This window comes from Lepisosteus platostomus, chromosome 10 (assembly GCF_059453375.1).
Source record: "Lepisosteus platostomus isolate fLepPlt1 chromosome 10, fLepPlt1.hap1, whole genome shotgun sequence".
NCBI lineage: Eukaryota > Metazoa > Chordata > Actinopteri > Semionotiformes > Lepisosteidae > Lepisosteus > Lepisosteus platostomus.
In genome coordinates, this window is record NC_142620.1 from 20659691 (window position 1) to 20674392 (window position 14702).

The 14702-nt window shown below is 42.2% G+C and overlaps 1 protein-coding gene across 4 annotated transcripts in view; it reads right to left on the minus strand.

Moving 5' to 3' along the window:
* Positions 1-14702, minus strand: part of stard9 (StAR-related lipid transfer (START) domain containing 9) — a 78217-nt gene that overhangs the window by 9066 nt on the left and 54449 nt on the right. For 2 of the 4 annotated variants that reach the window (XM_088648737.1, XM_088648736.1), the window contains exons 24-27: positions 5249-14569; positions 2800-3000; positions 1588-1771; positions 568-714 (exon numbers count right to left, since the gene is read on the minus strand). In XM_088648737.1, coding sequence (XP_088504863.1) covers positions 568-714; positions 1588-1771; positions 2800-3000; positions 5249-14569 — 9853 coding nt within the window. Of the gene's footprint in view, positions 1-567; positions 715-1587; positions 1772-2412; positions 2576-2799; positions 3001-5248; positions 14570-14702 lie in introns of those variants that run through there. The other 2 variants (XR_015941700.1, XM_088648739.1) reach the window with 2 other exon arrangements.

Here is a 14702-nt window from a genome sequence, read left to right on the forward strand (position 1 = left end):
CCCTAAAATTTGTATTTACTAATTTAGTATTTTGTTTTTCATCCCACTTTATGTTTAAATCAATGTATCGGACTGTTGCCAGTGCCTGCCTACAGTCCCTGATCTGCAGGGTATTCATTGCGCTACTAATGTAAGAACAGCCCAGCCATGCTGTTGAAAGACACACTATGCAATCCTTTCCAACACGCTTTGAAGGGATTCTTGGACCATTAATCTTATAGCACCCAAACCAGCAACTTTACTTTGCAACTTTTCACATGGCCTTAGTCATGCAATTAATTTTAACCCAACTGTCACCACATCTTCACTTTTAACATTTTGCTACTTATTATGGTCGGACTGTTAATTGACACTTTGTTTCAGACATGATTTCCCATAACCTTTAGGAGAGGAAATCAGCTTGACAGTGTTCAGTACATGACCCCTAACTCATATTTGAAAGCACAGAGAAATGGAAATTGAATTAATTAATTCATATTAGTGAAATGTTCGCACATACTTTTTAACATCTACTATGCTTTCCAGATTAACTGAGTCAGAAGTATTAGATTGGAGACCTTCATGTACCTGCAGTGCTGGTGTGGTGCCCTCTATTGGCACAACAGTGTTACTGCTGTTGTAGCCTGAGGTGGGGCCAGAAGACAGACTTAAGCTAGATCCAGTACAGAGTGTGCTAGTGCTGATCCTTGTCCTGAACCGCAGATCATCCTGGGCCTAGGGAGAGAGATAGAGGGTGTGCATGTCAAACAGTAGCTGCCTGGAGCTGGCTCTGGGATACCGGAGTTCTTAAAGATATTTCAGTACTCTAGTACTATATATAATTTATTCTCACAAGAATCAGTAAATCCGTATTGAGCAGAAACTTATAGCAGACTATTCCATTAGAAAAAGAATAGAAGTGTTTGCAAGAAGCAGTAAGCCATCCATTTTCTAACTAATTAATGTCCACAATGTCATGGGGTGTCTATCCCAGAAAGCAACAGGCACAAGACAGGATACACCTTGGACAGGACACCAGTCTGTCGTAGGGCACACACACAAAGACACAAACTTACATCAGGGCCAACTTTCCCAGAAGCCAATTAACCTACCAGTATGTCTTTAGAATGTGGGAGAAAACTAACACAAACACGGAGAGAGCATACAAACTCCACACAGATAGCACCTGTAATTGAACCCAGGCTGCACCACCATGCAACTTAGTAGCTGAATTTCTTCTTAGAAATAATTATAATGTACTCTTAACTACTTCTTTTTCTTATAAGTTGTGATCACATTTAGGGTGAAAGCAGTGTCATCAAGACATTCTGTCCAGAACTAATCTGACAAGGATAAAATCTTATAGCTTTCACCTCATTCATTTTGTATCATTTTAGAATTATCTTTGACATACAATTATGAAAATCTGGGACAGGTCCTGTAATGGACACTCACCATGAGCCTCTGGGACAGGAAATCCTGATAAACACTCACCCTGAGAATCTGGGTCAGGGCCCGAGATGGACACTCACCCCGAGAGTCTGGGACAGGGCCAAAGATGGACACTCACCCCGAGAGTCTGGGACAGGGCACGAGATGGACACTCACCCTGAGAATCTGGGACAGGGCCTGCTGCTGCAGACGCTTCTTCTCTTGCTCTGTCCTTTTTCTGAGTCGGTCTCGGGCACGAGCGATCTCTGTCTTTGCCTCTTCACGTGCCTTCCCATAGTCCCGCAACAACAGCTCTATCTCAGAGGGGCACTGTGCCATTAGCCTCTTGGGCTGCAGGACCCTGGCAGCACACAAAACAGTGAAGATGGACAACAGGGCACGTCTGTATCTCCCAACATCGTCCCGTTCCTAAAAACGCCCTAAAGAGTGTAACTCTCTGAACTCTTATACAATCTGTCTACCTATATTTGGCCTTCTCTCTATTCTCTCAAATCTACGTTTTTAAATAGATTTCATTCTCTTACAGAGAACAAAATGTCACATACTATACATGCTTTAAAAAATCATTTTTTTACATGTTAATGAATTATAATCAGTGAGTCGTGGACTCGCCTCTTTTCTCTCCTCCACACCTATCCAGTGTAATACGTGTCCTGTCTTTTTTTATTAGTACCTTTAAAGTGTGGTTTTAATTCTCTTCTTCAATATATTTCATAAGTAACAGGCAAAAGATCAAGAAAGAGCAGTTTATGATCAAAGCCAAGAATTTTTTTAAAGTTCTTAATCACTGGCTCATTTGTGTCAGTTTTCTACATGTGGCATATTTGTAAATTTGCTTTGAGCTCCCAAAAGGTCAGATGGGATATACAGTATCACTGATATGAACCTTGTATCAATTGCCAGATTTCACAACTGTCCTCATTCTGGTGTAATGCCTGAAATGTGACCATTTGCAAAAGCAGAAGGAAAAAAAATGCTCACTGTAAGCACAATGTTATTTCCATCTGTCTCATCTGTTCACCATGGAGAGACTAATCCATGTCTGTTTAGTCAGCTTTCATAGTCAGGGCTGTGCAAAGCTTTGTGTGCTGAAGTTCTTTGACACTGTTGTTTGAAGTCAAGTATTTCTGACATTCAGGACTGACTAAAGAAACAAGTTAAACAAAAGTGTAAACAAGCACACAGATCAATTAGCACTGGGGATTTAGAGCTCAGCTGGAATGAAAACAATCCACCAGTGTTCTTTAGAAATGAATCAAGTGCATTCATAGAAGTAAGTCTCCTGCATGCTGCTGTCTGCCTGTAATCATTACTTCAATCTGGTTACTTCAAGCTGTGCCCAGCACCCCCAGCCTCACACTGCCGTACCGGGTGCTGTCCACAACGCCCTGGCGTAACTGCTGCAGGTATTCCCTGTGCCGGCTGGGCGTGTCAGGGTCCTTCGGGAGCAGCGCTGCACCCTGTCCCTGGGCAAAAGGATGCTTGCTGGGGCTCAGGCTGCGGGCTCGTCTGCATCTCTGGAGCTGAGTCTCCCTCTCCTGTCGCAGACCCTCAATGCTCTTCTTGTGTCTACAGACATGGGGAACACAAGTCTTTAACAAGTGCTGGCTATAACAAATACAGAATCTGCCCAGTAGAGAGTGATCAATATGAAGCATCTATATTGCAAAACGAGGCTAGTGTGGAAACATGTCAGGAAAGCCGACAAAGTCATGTGAGAAAGTTATTGAATGACGATTCATAAATGTATGTTTCTGGTTTTCAATTAATTGCGTAGCAATGTTCATGATATACAAATTTACAGACATGCAAATTGATTTAAAAACATGACTAATGGCTAAAGCGATCTTATTTTTTCATCCAGGTGTGATCAGAAATCAGATTTATTATGAACAAGAAAAGGTGCCATTGCAGATGCTGTTCAAATATGGGACTAGTGCAGTGGTGGACAACACTTCAAGAGTTTCTTTCTGTCCTGTTGTGATATCAAGTGCTCTGTGATGCACCAGGAAACAAGTAAAAACTAAGAAAAATAGGCCAAAAGGTCATAATCTTTGATCAATTATTATTACTCAGCTGTTGAACAATAACAAAAAAGTAATAAAATCAAGAATCACCATCATTTGCATAAGCATTCTGTTTCGCATTTCTCCATATAATCTGAATTTTAAGTCTGAAGCGACCCTTTATTTGCCTATGTGTGAATATACATAGAAAATTACAGTCCAGTTTACCCAGATGCTGCTGAGCTTACAGACTGATAAACACAGAGCATCAAAGAGAATTTTCTAGTTTACTCTGTCTAATTAACTTCTTGTCATCAGTTCAGAAACACAACTATAGCAAGAGACAAGAAAAGACAAGGTACGGAAGGAAAGGAACACAGAGAGAGAAACGGAGAGAAGCAGCACTGTCTCTTGTTCTACATCCTTTGCAAGATCTTGTTCTGATTACTCTTGGAGACCAGATTCTGGCTAAGCATCTTGAAGCTTGTTCAAACGAGCTTGGTGTCTTTTATTTAGGGAAATTCTGATTTACTTTATTGTGGAATCCTCTGGCTAAAATACTTTCTCTCCTAGTTAGGTATTGATCCATCCCTGTCCAGTTCTCTATTGGGCATTCATGTTGTAGGAAGGGAGATTTAGTCCTGAGATATATTTTTTTATTTGGGATGCAAGGTACATCTCTTGCTGGCATGTTGAGGCATTATATAGTGTTTCAGGTTATAGAGGTTAGCATGCTGGAGTTTCTGGGTCTGTAGAGTGCAGGCCTTTTGGACACCTTATTTTGTAAATAGTGTGATGCTTAATGTTGTGTAACATTGTATCACTTAGTTTGAGTTAGTTACCTATTAATAAACATTTGTCCTTGTTTGCCTCTGATTTATTACGTTTTCACTAGAGCTGTGCCAGAAAATGAAGAACTTACATACCTCGAATTATGCCTACTGCTCAGGTTTATTTATTCTATTTACTACTCCCATTTCTCTATTTTCCTCCCCCCCCCCCCGATTTGTAACAACATAGCTTACAATAGAAGTATAATGCACATACTTATTATTAGTCAAATTTACATAAATTGAGTCTCACTTAACCCAGGCAGAGTGTTTATATTCCTTTATAAATAACCGTATTATTGCTACTGTCACTTTGTCAGCCTCAGCCTGAAATACAAGAGAACTATAACTATCATGAGCTTTGAAACCAGACAATGCAAAACAGAAAATAACAAAAGTATTAAGTGACTTGTTGAGATCAATGCTATTAAGATTAATTCATTTTCAAGAGAATGAAACATTTACAATGAGTAATTCAGAAAATTACGTCTATGTTTAAATGCTTAAAATGAAAGGGCATCAGTACTGCTAATAAGAGCTGAATTTTGCAAAGGGAGGGCTCACTCTTTTGGGAAAGGCAAGTTGCACCCTTTAATTAATCCTAAATATTAGAATCTGCACACCATGTTTTCATTTAAAAAAAAAAGATGTTCACTTTTTAAAATCCTCTCTACCGCTATATGATTTTATATTTGGTTCTTTTTCCAAATATTTCTGATTGATATTTAATTTTTGGTTCTATAATTTATCTAAAAAAATCAAGTTTGCTTTTAAAATTAAATTTAAAGAAATAAATGGGATAGTATCTTAAGTTGTCTTAAAAATGGCACAGTCTTTCTCCGTGTTATTTATCTTGTTCAGGCCAGACTACATTAAATATATTCTCCCTAGTCCTGTTCAGCTACCACATTTGTTTAAGAAGAGGAATGGACCTATCACCCTGTTTCTCATAAAAGGTGTCCTCTAAAACAATACACCCACCTATCATACAGCTGCTCTTTGGTGGGCATTGGGCAGGACTCTTCAGCAGCCCCAGTGTGCAGCAGCTTCAGAAGAGTGTCCGTCTCTCCCAGGCCGTAGTTGAGCTTGGCCTCTGTCAACTCCACTGTCAGCTGGTGAGGGTTCAGATCTAAGCGAACTGCTGCCATGACTTGTGCCCTCTCCTTCCGCAGCCTCTCAATTTCTCTGGCCCTCTCATCCTTTGGCTCTCTTGAATCCAAACAGCCACTAGCTATGCTACCAGATTTCTCCTTCTTTGTCTGCCTGGGCTGGGATTTCCCCGGCCCCATCACACTACTGTTCAGACTTGAAGGAGGTCGGTAGTGAACACCTGACCAGTTGGTAAACTTGTTGTGCATTGGTAAATCTTCAGGCAACCTGCAGTTTCCCTGAGAGTCCGGAGAGTCATCTGCCAGAGGGTTTATATTGAGAAGGACGTCTGTGTTGCACTCGCTAGGAGCCACTGACATGGTGTCATCATCCTGAAGATGGATGGCTCTTTCACTCATTTCAGAAGGCTCACATGGGCTCCTCCATCGCTCCCCATCTTCAGATGAAGTCTGGTATCCTTCACCACTCCTGTTATTTAGTTCGCATTCAGGGCCAGAAAACTGTTGTGGTTTCCTCCTGGGCTTTTCCTCCAGCTTGCTGGACAGGAGCTGACTTTCAGCTGGTTTTTGTTTTGAGAGAGCAAGGTTTTTTGTGTTCCCACTTTGTTGCCGAGACCAGGAAGACACCCTTGACTGTCTAGAACTCAAGTTCCCTATCTGGCACCGAGGAGGATGAGCAATACACTGGGACCTATTGACAATTTTCCTCCCATGTCCATCTAGAGTGTAATTTGATCTGTTGCCAGAATCTTGTTTTGTAAAGCCTCGCATGTGAATAGTATTCACAGAAGAGTATTTTTCCCTCTCTCCTGTACATGGGTTACTGAAGTTGTCTGCAGAGGAGGTGTTGGCGATGGGTCTATTTGCAAGCCTCTTACTTAATTGATTGCTATCATGATAATGGTCTTCTGACACTTTTTGCTCAGATGGGATTCTTCCATCTTTATGTCGGAATCCATACCATGAGGCTGACCGATTTCTCTTTTGCTGCCTGAAAGAGTCTTCTATGAACACTTGTTCAGACGTCTCGTGGTTTGCAAGGCACTGAACAGATTTGCTCCTAACCATACAAGAGTTAACTCCAGCCTCAACTGTTAGAATGGGTGAAGAAGCACGATCTATCAAACATACTTGTCTTGAAGATGTATTTCTGCATGGACTGTTGTGTACAGAATTTTCCCTTGGGTGCATCTGGTTGTCAGATCTAGTGAACTGTGAGGAACAACTGGTCATCCTAGAGACTTCAAGATTGGTGCCATCTTCTGATGCAGAAATACGGGCGGGGGATGTGACAGGAGAGATTCTGGGACTGAATGGCAAGTGATTCTGGTTAACAGTCTCTAGAGAAGGTGTTGAAGTTCGAATACTTAGTGGGACAGCACCCATTGTTGTTTCTGGCAGCAAAACAGCAGAGCTGCTCTTGCGTAGGTCTGGCATGCTTTGGATCTTTACCGCTGTCCTTTTTTCCTGGTCTTGCAAGGCTAGTGTAATGTCTTTGTTTTCCTGAGAAATGTCAAGTACCTCTGAACCAATCACTTTTACGATAACGCTGACTTCCGGTGGTTTTGTGCGTTCCTCAGCCAGCACTGTTTTGTTCGTTGACTTACTAGTTGATTTGAAGATTTTCTCTGTCTGAATACCAACATCAACTGTAGTCTGTGTGGAGCTGTCCCTCCTTCTACTTCTCTCTGAAAATGCACCAAAGAGCTTAGGCCTGCTAGGTGTGAGGTGCGAGGCATCTTTGACTTGTACATTTTTTATATTTCCAAGCAGATCCGAGGTGTTATGAATAAGCTGAGAAAGATGGAAAGACATGTTCTGCAGGCTTGCCCACGAAGTAGGCTGTTCATCACCATTCTCCTCAGGTACTCTCTGAGAAACAGGTACCTGAGTGCTGCTTCTTTTGTGACGGTTTTTCTTTCTTTTCCAACAATCAGCTGAAGTCTGGGTGCCATGCTCACAGGTCAACCTAGGAGTGCCTTTGCAGGAACCTACTGTCGACTCAGGCTCTGAGGAATAGAGGACCATAATTTCATCGACTTGAATCGAGCTGTTCCCAAGATCTCCAGAGCCAATACTACAGCTCCCTGAATCCAGTACCTCTTGACAGGAAGGATAGCTGCCACCTCTATGGTTATATTCAAAGGTGTCTTGCCTCTGAAAGTCTTCCATGCTACTAAGGGTGCTGGAAATTCCTCTAGTGTTGGCAAAAGAGCTCAAATGGGAGTGAAAAGGAGAGTTCTGAATATTTAAGACATTGTCGACACTACAGCACCGTGTGACTCCTTGGGTACCACAGTCTAATGACTGGGAAGAGAAATCACTGACACTCCCAAACGGTTGATTTTTAAAGGTCACTCTGTTGGCCTCTTTCTCCTGCCATGGGTGGACAAAGGGGTTGATATCACTGGAACTAAAATGCATTGCATCCTTTACATCAGGCAGATGCACTCCTCCTTGATCTTGGGATTTTGAGTTTTGTCCCTGGTGATTAAGGTAGGGGTCTGATCCATCACCTATTGAACAACAAGGTAGAGCTTTTCTCTCCTCATCTGAGCTCACAGACACAGAGAGAGGCCCAACAGTTGTGTAGTCCTTTATTTTGTTTGTCGATAACTGAGCATTTTCTATTGAAGATGTCCTTTGAATTCCTGTTAGTATAAGGCTTGGCTTATGCTCCGTCTTAGCGTTGTGCTCTACACAACTACCTTCATTGGCTTCTGAGTTAGACTGTGCACACACAATACGGGAACTCTGGTGTGAGTTTGTGCTAGTTTCAAAAGCAAAGCCACCTTCATGGGGTGTCACAGAAATTACAGGGGATGACATTCTGTGGATATGTAGAAGAGAGCAACATTCTTTCTTGTAGCTATCCACGCTGTGCTTCTGAGCACCATGCCTGGACGAGGCCGCTAAGGGCCTGTCTAGAGATGGCTCCTCGGATAAACTGAGACTGGACTCTGGTGATGAGGAGCTCTCTGTCAGTGATGCCTGTGGATCAACTCTTTTCAGTTTCTGCTTTGTCTTGTGGTGGTCACCACTGTTGTCTTTTTTACACTGAGAGATTCTCGTCTGATCAGTGTCCAAGGAATCTTTTTTTCTTACACTGCTATAATGCACTTCAGTTTGTGATTCATGGCTTTCCATGGCACTATCACACTGTGAAGAAGAAAGCAGCTTGGGTGGAATAATACTTCCCTCTACAGGACATGCAGTGGCATTGGCCACTAGTGTGCTACTTGTAGGTTGTTCACAGCTCTGTGTAGAATTGTCAGTTTGTGGACCACTCTCCATGATTTTTCTCTTAAAACTTTGTGTTTCTCCAATAATGTGGTCACCTGCCCTTTTCAGATGGTACTTTTTTGCCTGGGCACTACTGTGCTCTTCAGAGCCATGCCCACAAAGTAACAGTAGGCTATCATTCTCTGCAGCACTGATGTGGGAGTCAGGAGATGAGCTGTTGGCTGCAGTCCTGGGGAGAGTAGCAGTCAGATCCAAAGAAACTGGTGAATCCTGTGCTGAACAAGTAGACTTGCTGGTCTCCTGAAGCCCAGTTGTTCTGTCCTTCAAGCAGATTCTTTCATAATCTGATACTTGAGAATTTAAAGATGCTTCAAAAACATTCAACACCTTAATATTCTCATCTAGACCTGGCTCCATAACATAAATACATTCTTTAGCTTCCTGGTTCTTATGGCTTGAGCAGTAATTGTGGGATGAAACCTGACTTTCAGGGAAATATGTAACAGGTGTTACATGGATAGATGGTAGTTCGTTATTAAAAGGCCTATTTTCAGCTTGGGTAATATTACCTTTGGAGTTGTGAATGTGACCTTCCGGGAACTGCTCACTGCTGATGTAAGCAGGACTAGTGATATGACAGGAACTCTGTAGTTCATCTCGGTTTTTTTTGTCTCTCTGTTCTTCCATATTTTTGGAACTTCCTAGGTCCTGTCCTGGAGAGGACCACTGACCATTTTCAGCATTGCTATCTATCACTGACTCACCTGCATCCTGAGCAGGTATAATATTGTTCAAATCAGAGATGTGGCATGAATTTATCTGTGATTTCCTGTGTGCTCCTCTTAAGATTTCTTTTCTAAGTACCACTTCAGATTCAGCTGCTAATAGGTTATCTTTTTTACTACTCAGGAGCACGTTACCAGCACAGCTTATTTTATTAGAAAATACATCACAAAAAGAATCGTCACTGTTAGTCCCTTCCTCCGGAGAGTTCAATGCACATTCACCACCATTTTTGGCCATGTCTGCACACCCATATTTTGCAAAGCTTTTGTACGATGAAGATTTCAGGATCCGATCAAATTCAGTTTGAGCAGTGAAAGCTGGTGATTCTTCAGGCTCAGGCTTAGACTGTATCCTGAAATCTGTTGACAAAGAAAGTGCTTGGGAGGATCTGTTAACCATAGGCTGGACAGCCTGATCAAATGGAACCGTCCAATTTGACATCCTAATATCTAAATAATCTTGGGCACCTGGGCCATTCTGTGTATTGCTGCTTGACAGTGGCATAGAGGCATTCACATCCAGATCTCTCTTAAACTCCCAAGAATATTCTGGGTTGGATGAACTGGCGACATTTTCTAAATAGAAGCCCTCTGGTTGTAGTAAAGCTTCCCTGACACCCTCTGGTCTATCCAAGTCTTGCTCTCTGTGATCTAAGGATTCATTCTTAGCGACATCTACAAAAGGACACAGAAGGTCTTCTGATAAGTATTCTTTACTTTCCTCCTCACCATCTCTTTCCCACTCCATTATATTTCCTGTTCCTCCTCTGAATTCCTGTGTTCCTTCTATACTTCTCTTTTCATCTGAGGTATTGCTTTCCGCGGTGTGCACTGAAACAGGTTTTAATCTGGTTAGAGTGCCTTCAATATTTTTTCTAAAACTACTGCTGACTTTACCCGTGAATTTTGTTAAGTGTTGGAAATCCTTCTCAACAATACTAGAGATCTCTTTTGCTTTCTTTGTTGGATAGCCCAAACCTTGAGACTCATTTCCTTCTGGGGCTTTGGGGTGGCTCTCTTCTGTCTCTTTTGAGTTTGAGTCTGCAGATTCTTGGTTGTCGCCCTGTTTTGAAACGCCATGCTTTTCTTCTGCTGTATGCTGAAACACATTTGTACTGCTATTTCCACTGTTTCCAATCTGAACGTAGTTCATCCTTTCAGAAGACTGGGGTTCTTTCTTTTTCGGAGTGTTTTGGTCAGGCTTGTTTACCCTGTCATGTCCTTGTGTCAGACCTGCTATGTCTTTTTTCACCTCCAGGACTTCCTGGTCCTGGGAAGAAAGTGGTAAGCTGGAAAGATCTTTGCCCTCAAGGTCAAAATTTGCCATATCAACTCTGACGTATGCATCTTTAAGGACACAAACAAGAGGAGAATGTGATGTTTGGAAATGTGAATGGCAGGGCTGTGGAGAGCTACACAAATCATCAAGATCATTTTCTGGAGAAGCACTAGAATCACAACTGTCAGAGGAAACAAGATTCCCCGCAAGAGGGGGTCTGCTTTCTCTTGAGAAAGGACGGAGTTCCTGTTCACTCAGGACTTCATGTTCGCTATGATGATTTGACTCACTGCAACCCATCACCACCTCATGTTCCCCCTCTTTTCCATGAATAATGTCTTCCTTGCTCTCTTTCATTAAACAGTCCATATGTTCTTTCACTACTTCAGAGATCTTCTGGTCAACTGAAAAGCAGGCAATCTCTGGGGTTTCTGACTTGGAATGTTTTAAACCTGATGTGCTTCCTTCTTTGTTAATCATCATTTGAATCTTGTCTATGTCCTCTCTGCTTTTTAGAGTCTTGTTTCCATTTTCTGGGTTTGCCACTGAAGGTTGTTTCTTCGTTGGTGCGAGCTCTTCCTTCTCACACTCCAGTACACTTTTAATTCTGCACTGCTCCCCACGAACATCCTGAATTTCACCAGGATCTGTTAGTGTTTTCTGGAGAAGACTATCAGGTCTACTAGTGGTGTCAGACTTTTGACTGTCACTTGTAGTTGCAGTTGCTACCACCCTGGTTACTCTGGGCATGTCTTCTTTGCTACACTCACTTAATTCATTTTGTTTTTCAGTGCTATCTAATATCACCATGCAATCCTTTCCAGTGACTTCTGCAGATACCTGACTGTCCTGTACAATAGTACAACAGTTCAGAATATTCACTCTTTCTGTAGTTTCCAGATTTGTCTTTATTTTACTACATTCCACTGGGTTTTTCCAGCTGTCTTTTCTAAATTCTACTGTAGTATTTTCCAGATGGGACACCTCAGGAGCTTTATGTTCTGATGTGTTGGAGCTCTGACCATCAATTCTAGTTGTATACATTATGCCTGGACCAGGCTTACACTGCTTCTCGGCTTTTCCCATTGAATCATCTTTGAGTTCTTTTGACTCGCAACTGCCTTTCTCTTTACTCTTGGAAACATCCTCTCCCTTGACTTGTGTTCTATCCAAGCTACTCTGCAGAATTTTACACTGTGTCTTAGTCTGCTCTTTTGGGTTTTCCTTCATTACAGCTTTCTGTGCACCTTCAAAGTTCCTAACTCTTGCCATCTTTTCCTTTACTTGCTGTATTTCACTGCGACAGAGAGCCAAATTGACAGGTGGAGACTCTTGGTACTTCTCTTGTGACAGTGCATTCTTTTGGTCTGCATCTTCCTCAGTATTACTCTCCAGTGGGGGTGTGACTACATGTGACCCTAAAGAGAAATCACAAGCAGCAGGATGGAAGGAATCGATCTGGTCTTTGCCTGTTGAGGTATAATCTGGACTTGCTACATTTCTTGAAGTCATGGGAATGACTCTATTATCCTGCAGATTCCCAGTTCCATTCTGCAGTTCACTCATTGCATCCTGAAAGTATACGTCCTTAACGATCGGACTGCTTTGATTACTGAGACAGTTAATATTAGAGTTAGTGTTAACTTTCATGCTGACCTGAGGGCTCGATCCACTAAATACTGTATTAGAATGAGATTCATGCCACAGAAACCTTTCTGTCTCTTGTTCATGGGATGATAATGGAGAATCCATGCTCTCATCTATGTTTACATCTTTAAAGGTCCATTGAGACTGTATCTGCCATGCAACTTTGGTGATCAATTGAGACTGAGGAATCACATCATTATCCTGTGCACTAACATGTTTTTGAATTGCTTTTTCTGATTTAACTGTACAATCACTCCTCATTTTACTAGTGCCTCCAGAAACAGATTGATTGTCTTCATAAGAGGATTCTGAAAGATTGCCACTGCTAGAATGTGAATGAGTATCACCAGCAGGATCAATGTACAGTAAGCCTGAAGAAATAAAAGCATGTAAATGCTCAGAATGCTCCATTGAGACTGTCCTATTTGATGCCTGGGGGTCATTATTGCTGGAACCAAGAGATGGAAGGATCACTGAGGAGCATGTGAGCTTTGCATGAACCTCTTTCTCAGGGTGATTCTCCTCAGCACAGTTTGAATCAGAATTGAATTTTGTAACTTCAGATTCTATGACAGGAACCTCTTTTGCTGTCGATCTACATTCTGCTACGGCTGAACATTTTTCATTTATTCCAGGTTCAGAAGTCAAAAGCTGCCCATGTAGTGCAATCTCATTTCCGAATGAACCTGGAATCGATGGCAGAGTCTTTGATTTCAATGTATTGCCCAGGATGGTTTCCATGTTAGTGCAATACTCTAAATCCCAGTAACTTTGTTCCTCTAGGGTTGTGTTACTGTCTAATGTACTGGCATTAGATATATCTCTTTCAAATCCAGAACTAAGCAGACTACTCATGGAATCTGACAATTCAGCACCTCTCTTTGGGCTGCCCTTTACCATGTTGGCAACCTCTTGATTTGTATCTTGAAGAATCCTGGGGCTTTCATTAGTCTCAGATGAAGACCAGGCATCTGTAAGAGCCAGCAAACTTTCCTCCTCTCTGGAATATGTCCGCCAATTGGCTGATGATGGACATGTTTTCAAACAGGGATCATCTCTCAACTTACAAACCCTCTCTCCAGTTTCCTCCTTAGTTTCTCCTCCTTGGTAAAACAAGGGCTTCATCTGCTGCAGAAACACGTTTTCCTTAAGAGCTTTGGTATTAATGCCAGCTTTTATTGGTGGACTCTGGCGTTTCCAGTAAATTTCAACAGGCATTTCATCAGATGTGGCAGAGCCAAGGGGGGAAAAGTTAATATCTCTTTCTTCATCACCAGCCAGACTATCCAGTGAGACTCTTCTCGCTTGCCAGGAATGAGAGTTACCTGCTGAACATGGGTTACCGAAAAATGAACAAGGTTCTGTATTTGACAGAGCCACCGCTGGTCTCTCAGATTGCTTCCTTTCTCCATTGGTCACCAAGGAGTCTTGTGACATCTGGCTGTCAATGCTCTCTTCATCGCTTTGTTCCAGCTGGTCTGCGTCTTCCTGTTTTAGTTGCTCAGCCAAGGCTTTGGTATATGCTGATGAAAGGGAATCCAGCGAGTACATGCTGTCAGAATCAGAGGACCTTTCTTCTTCATTCTCCTCACCCAGCTCCCAACCTGTACCCTGTCTGATTCCTCCAGTCAGGAAGTCTGCACTGTGCCAGCGCTTATGCCAGCAGTCTGCTCCAGCCTTGCTAAGATGGTCCAGATCTTCACAAGATGCCATTTTGGTGAGGCACTTCTCTGCAGTCTTGCTGTCCAAACTCTTAGTCAACTTGCAACTTATTTTTTTAACAGACTTAGCACCTCTATTTATAAATATACCTGTAGGTGGTTTTCTAAATACTCTAGACAGTGCAGTTCTGATTCCTGGACTTACTGATTGTGAAAGTGCTTTTCTTATTCTTTCCAGGCCTTTATTGCCTTTTGTAGAAATCCTTGCTCCCTTGGATGAGCTCCTCGTGGGCTCCTGACATTTTGTTTTGCTGCTTTTGGATAAAGCTCTTCCTTTACCTTTGCTGGAATCTGGGCATGGAGAAGTTGTTTGCTGGGATTTCTGGTTTCCCACTGAACCCATTTCACATCTCAAAACCTGACCAAGTCCTGTGGTGGATGTCTCAGAACAATTCCTCATCCTCTTTGCAGATGCTGCTGGAAGGCACTCTTCAGACAGCCATTTCCGTAGGGCAGAAGACTTAAACTGACCAGAGGGAGGAGGTAGTTCAGTGGACTTGTTCCTTGCAAGGAAATGGCTGTGGAAAACAAAGGAGAGCATTATCACATTTTAATAAGAACTCAAATTTCAAAGTTATTTTTAAAGTCAGATTTTTCCTTTCTTCAATGAGGAATAAATGCAAGCACTACTAATGGACTAGGACAATGATT